Genomic DNA, 6,448 nt, shown 5'->3' with positions numbered 1-6,448 from the left:
TTGAGATTTTCAGTGCATCAACCTACTGTTGATAGCTCCTTCCTGAGGACTGATGGAACATATTCATCAGTTTGGAAAGCTATCTACTCACACACCAAGTACCCTAAAGTAATGTGTAATTTGCTTGATGAAGCATTTGCATTTTTATTATATTTTCTAAGTCTTATTTAATCATTGTCATATCCAATCTGGTAAATGCAGTAAGATAGTTTCTAGAAAATTCATGTTATCCAGAAAAAAAATACCCAGAATGAAAAGTGATTGGAACCTATTGGGAGTTCTCACTGAAAGCCCCTCTTGTAAAGTTGTAGTTTAGTGACAAAGAATATGTGTTCTACTTCAAATTTAGTATTTATTTTATAATTTTTCTTTTCTTCTTTGCAGATTGTTTCAAACCTGAGATATCCCCACACCAAATGAAACCATGTGGCAAAATAGTAATGTAACTGAGTTCATAATGCTAGGATTGACCCAGGATCCTTTGAGGAAGAAAATGGTGTTTTTAATCTTCTTAATTTTTTATGTGGGAACTGTAGTGGGGAATACACTTGTTATTGTGACCATCAAATCCAGCAGGACACTTGAAAGCCCCATGTATTATTTCTTATTTTATCTGTCCTTTGCTGATTCCTGCTATTCAACATCCACAGCCCCTAAACTCATTGTGGATGCTCTCTCTACAAAGAAAGTCATATCCTACAATGAGTGCATGACACAAATCTTTGCACTACACTTATTTGGCTGCATGGAGATCTTTGTCCTCATCCTCATGGCCGCTGATCGCTATGTGGCCATCTGTAAGCCTTTGCATTACCCAAGGATCATGAGGAGGCAGGTCTGTCTCATCTTGATTGTCCTTGCATGGATAGGGTCCTTTATGCATTCCATTGCTCAGATTATCCTGGCCTTGAGATTGCCCTTCTGTGGACCCAACTTGATTGACCATTACTGCTGTGATCTGCAGCCCTTGTTTAAAATCGCCTGCACGGACACTTACTTGCTGAATCTGCTGTTGGTGACTAACAGTGGGGTAATTTGCTTAGTCAGTTTAACAATTTTAACCATCTTATACATTGTCATCCTGCATTCTCTGAGAAATCACAGTGCAGAAGGGAGGAAAAAAGCACTATCCACTTGCACGTCTCACATCATTGTTGTTGTATTGTTCTTTGGTCCCTGTATATTCATATATACACGCCCCCCAACCACGTTCCCCATGGACAAGATGGTGACAGTCTTTTATACCATAGGCTCACCCTTCCTCAACCCACTCATCTACACACTGAGGAATGCAGAGATGAAAAACGCCATGAGAAATCTGTGGCATTTTAAAACTACATCAGAAAGCAGGGGATGAGCTGAGAGTCCAACCTCATGTTTATACACTTATGATATGACTGAATCTCTATAAATATTAAATGTGATAATTTGTGATAATTGTGAGAGTAATATGTACTTATATATAAGTTTGTGGGTTCTGAATATTGTTTAGATGATAAGCAGTATGAATTCCATAGTATCTTTTTTACAGAGCTGTTGTGAAATTTAAGTCAGGTAGTTATAGAAAATATTCTGTCTCAACAGGTTATCATCCTTTCCAGCCACTATGGTTCTAGGGCCTGGCCACTTCTATACATTTTAAACTCATGTGCCGGCTTTCTTAGAGTTTTCTGTGTTTTGACCTCCGACTGTTAATGTCCCTGACATCTTTATTCCAACTCTTTCTTTCCCTGAGATTCCATTCTGGTACTTGTGAACATGACCTACAAGTCCGTCAATCTTCACTATGATCTGATGAGAAAATATTTATACCATCAGAGCAGCTGAAATTTATAAGTACACATAAATAAAGTGCAGCCATTTTATTGTGATTATCTCCTCCCTCTGTAAGGGATTCGCAATAGGTAGCAAGTGTCTTCTTGAACATTCACAGACAAAGGAATCTTTGTCTGGTATCTAAAGTGCCCTTGTCATTTATGACTGGATTATCTTTGGAAAGTTCCATATTTTCAAATAAGAGGCTCTTTTCATATAAAGTTATTCTAACCTATATATTTCTAACCAAAACATTGTGAGTTTTTTTTTAAAGCTAATGCTGAAAAGCCTTAATATATTCAGGTTTTCTTACAAAATTAATGTTTACCATTTGTAGCAAAAGACCCTCTAAATCTAAGTTAAATAAAAGTACAATAGTGGGCATTATGAAAGCTAAATAAAACTAGAGATAGAGAGATACAACATGTTTTCTCAGACTGAAGAGCAGAAAGGTAGAAACTGATGTGAACCCCAAAGTGATAGGACCTCTTTTCTTTGAAGTGAATGATGTTGATGAAATTACCATGGACATTCAGAAATACAGCACTTGTGTCTAGAGAGTAGGCTCAGGGAGAACTCACTACTATTGTGCAAAGCCCCTTTCTCTCTCCATTTATACTGCTATGTCCCCTTTCTTTATTTGTTATTTTTCTATGCCTTTGTGTTGTGTGTATAGCTTCACAAATTAAAATTTCCATTGTTTTTCATGCCAAGAATGGGAAAAGGACAGGTGAACAGTTGTACCTTAGAGGTCTAGACTTCGGATTATACCCTGAAATTTAAAAATTCTTTGACTTCAGTGTAGAGAATTGTACCACATTTTTAGTAATGCTTACCAAATTCCATATTATTTTTAATACTGTGCCTTATAATTTATTTATTTATTAATTAAACAATAATCATTTAGTATTTGTAGCCTTTCAATAATTCTTGTTACAGAATCTTCAATTACAGATTTTTCATGCTCTGACCTTAACATACTTTTTGACTTACCCTGAACTTTATTTGCTTTGCTGCTCCTATAGCCAAAATGAATTCCTTATTATTCCTTGAATGTTCTTTTCTTATTTGAATTTGACACAGTTATTCTCCTCCTTAGTTTATACCTAAAGGATTTAAAATTCACACACTACAGTGACAAAGCCACATAACTGTTTACAGCAGCACAATTCACAAAAGCCAAGTTATGAAAGCAACCTAAGTACCCTACAACAGATGAACAGAAAATGAAAAATGTGCTATATATACACAGTGGGATATTACTAAGGAATAAAGAAGAATGAAATTATGGCATTTGCTGGTAAATGGATGGATCTGGAGACTATCATGCTAAATGTATAAACCAGTTCCAAAACATCAAAGGCAGAATGTTCTCTCTGATATTTGGATGCTAACCCATAACAAGGGAGGGGAATAATATAAGTTCATTGGATTAGAAAAAGAGGAACAAAGGGAAGAGTGGGGAGATGGGAACAGGAAAGACAGAAGAATGAATAAAACAACTTTCCTATCCTTATATGTGAATATACCACCAGTGTGACTCCACATTATGTACAACCACAATAGTGGGACCCTAATTGGAACAAGTTATTCTATGTGTGTATAATATATAAAAATGTGGTCTACTGACATGTGTGTCTAGCAAGAACAAAAACTAAAAATAGTACTCTGCCTTATAATTTAATTGAAAATTCTTACCACTATTCACCATATCTTACTGCCACAACTGGTTGTTTTAAAGTTAATTCATGCATAAAGGGAGTAATACACTTTATACTTTATAGACCCTGAAATGAATTGATTCTGTGATAGACTTATCTAATTTACTCATATATAACACAAGCCACACACACACACACACACAAACACACACACCAGAGGATTCATAGAGCTTTGCATTTTAGAAAAATAAATCAAGATCAGAGGTAGATAAAAAAATGAAATATTCTTAAAATGTAGAGGAAAATGAATAGATTATACAACAAGAAATACCTCTATAAGAAAAGAAAATTTAAATAGTTCTATGTGATTCTAAGCACCATAAATATGTATGATTATTATTTTTCATTTAAAAAATAAAAAACAAAAAATCTCTGATAAAATGAAGGAAAATTAACATAATAAATCTAGGATACCATAAACATCCAATGAATAAGTTCACAGTGACCAGTTCACTCATACTAATACACCTAAAACTATGATTTCAAACTATCCTTTCACTTGAAGAATAAGGAGAGGGTCTAATATGTATCAGATTTTTTTTTGTTATTGTTGTTACCACATAATTATGTCACCAAAAATATACAAAGTTATCTATATCTATTAAGGAATTAAAAATGAAAATATAAAGTTTAGAGAAATGAATAAATTTCCTGAGAATTGTCAGAATAATGTTTTATTTTATTAATTTCTTAATTATATTTATGATTGGTTGTTATAATTATGTTTATTATTATTTATATTTTTTTGGATTGAACCCAGGGACACTTACCACTGAGCTACATCCCTACTACTTTTCCTTTTTAATTTTGAGACAAGGTTTCATCAAGTTGCTGAGCATCTTGCTAAGTTGCTGAGACTGACCTCAAACTTGCTAACCACTGGCCTCAGCCTCCCAAGTTGCTGGAATTACAAGTATGCACCACAGTGCCTGGCAGAAGTAGTTTTGACCCTGTTCTTTTAGTCTCACATGTCAGGAATAACTTCCTCTCCCTACTTTATCCCAAAATTGAAACATTGCTGCAAAAGTCCTAAAAAATCTAAAAACTTTATATGAGCTGTGCAATGGTCATAATTTGCATATTTTAACTTCAAGAAGGGAGGGAGAATTCAATGTAAGTCTACAAGTTTTGAAGTTAGACTGCATGAACCCAAATTCTATGCTTTTGTATCTGTGGTGAGAAACTTAATATTGATGTTCTTTTTTTTATTTTTTTAGGGTTTTTTTTTAGGTTTTTATTGATTGATTGTTTAATGAGTACATTATAGTTTTACATATTAGTGGGGACCATTATAACCTAATCATATATACAATGCTCCCCCACTTCCCTCCCCTCTTCCATCTCCCTCATTCCTCTACATCTATACTAACTGTTATTCCTTCTATTCACTTAGTATTTTTTATTTTTTTTTTGTTTTATAGGTATACATAAGGGTGGAATTCACTGGTGCATTCATATATGCTCATAGCATCATTTAGTCAATTTCATTCTACAGTTGCTTTTTTTTTCAATCCTTCCTCCTAACTCCTCAATCCATTGATTACATTACTCATTGATCTTTTTCCTTTTCCATGGGGTTTCCTCTTTATTCATCTTATTTTGCTTATATGAGGGAAATATTTGATCCTTGACTTTTTTCAGTCTAGCTTATTTCACTTAGCATAATGTTCTCCACCCATTTACCTGCAAAAGCCATAATTATAATTCCACACTTCTTTATGACTGAGTAAAACTCCATTATATAGATCTACTTATTTACTTTATCTGTAAACATCTGGAAATAAACAGATTCCTAAATAAATAATATTTAAACAAAAAATAAAATCTCAAGAAAAAAATTTTAATAAACTTAATAAAAATAATAATATAAGAGATCAATATTTGCAGAGCATTGCTAAAACACTGCTGACTAGGAAATTAATGGCAATAAACACGTGCATGAGAAAAGATAAAGTCTGAAATGTATGATTTTTGAATATTATTGAGAAGAATTAGAAAATGAAGCAGAAAGGATCAGTACATTTGAAGAAAAGTCAGTAGAAAATATACAAACTAAATACCAAAGACAAAAGGTTTTTAAAACTGACCCAAGATCCAAAGTAGTAAATGTAAGAATCAAAGATCTAACCTCTATAAAAATGGAGTGTCAGAAAAAATGGAGAGAGAGAGAGAATATGAGGCAAAATTTTTGAGGAGATATATGTAAAATTTCATATTAAATAAAGAACATATAGACACAGAGAGAGAAATATATATGGAAATATGTGTATATACTTCATAAATCCATGAATATATATGGAAATATATAGAAAGAGAGAGATAGAGTAGGCCAGATATTAAAAGTCATTCTACATTATATAAAAATGAAAAATATGAGCAATAATATAATATTATTATTATTATTATTATTATTATTATTATTGCTATTTCTTCCTATTAGAAACTGGGAAGGCTATGATGAAAAAAGAAAGCACCTAAAAGACAAGAGAAAAAAAGAACAACAAAAAAAATCAATGCAAGTGTACCTTTTCCCCCACATCCTTGCGAATGTGTATTGTTGCCTGTATTCTTGATAATTACCATTCTGACAGGAGTGAGATGAAATCTTAGAGAAGTTTTGATTTGCAGAAGAGTAAAATTATGACATTTGCCTTAAATGATAGGAGTTGGACAATATCATGCTAAGCAAAATAAGCCAATCCCACAAAACCAAAGGCCAAATGTTTTCTCTAATATGTGGATACTAATTCACAATAAGGTGGGGGGCACTACGGAAGACTAGCATTACCTTGGATTAGGTAGAGGGAAGTGATGAGTGGGAAGGAGAGGGAATGTGGGGCTAGAAAAGACAGTAGAATGAAACAGACATTATTGCTGTATGTATATATGTGACTATATGACCACTATGATTC

The 6,448-nt window shown here is 33.2% G+C and overlaps 1 protein-coding gene across 1 annotated transcript; it reads left to right on the top strand.

Annotated features, from left to right (window-relative positions):
• Positions 1-424: 424 nt before the first annotated feature.
• LOC124109245 (olfactory receptor 4C11-like) lies at positions 425-1,357 on the top strand. Its single transcript, XM_046467769.1, has one exon. It carries the CDS (start codon positions 425-427, stop codon positions 1,355-1,357), a length of 933 nt encoding a protein of 310 aa, XP_046323725.1.
• Positions 1,358-6,448: the final 5,091 nt, after the last annotated feature.

This window comes from Marmota monax, unplaced genomic scaffold, assembly GCF_021218885.2.
Source record: "Marmota monax isolate L192 unplaced genomic scaffold, Marmota_monax_Labrador192_F-V1.1 WCK01_AAM20220418_F8-fsc00588, whole genome shotgun sequence".
NCBI lineage: Eukaryota > Metazoa > Chordata > Mammalia > Rodentia > Sciuridae > Marmota > Marmota monax.
This window is presented reverse-complemented; position numbering and strand designations above follow the sequence as displayed.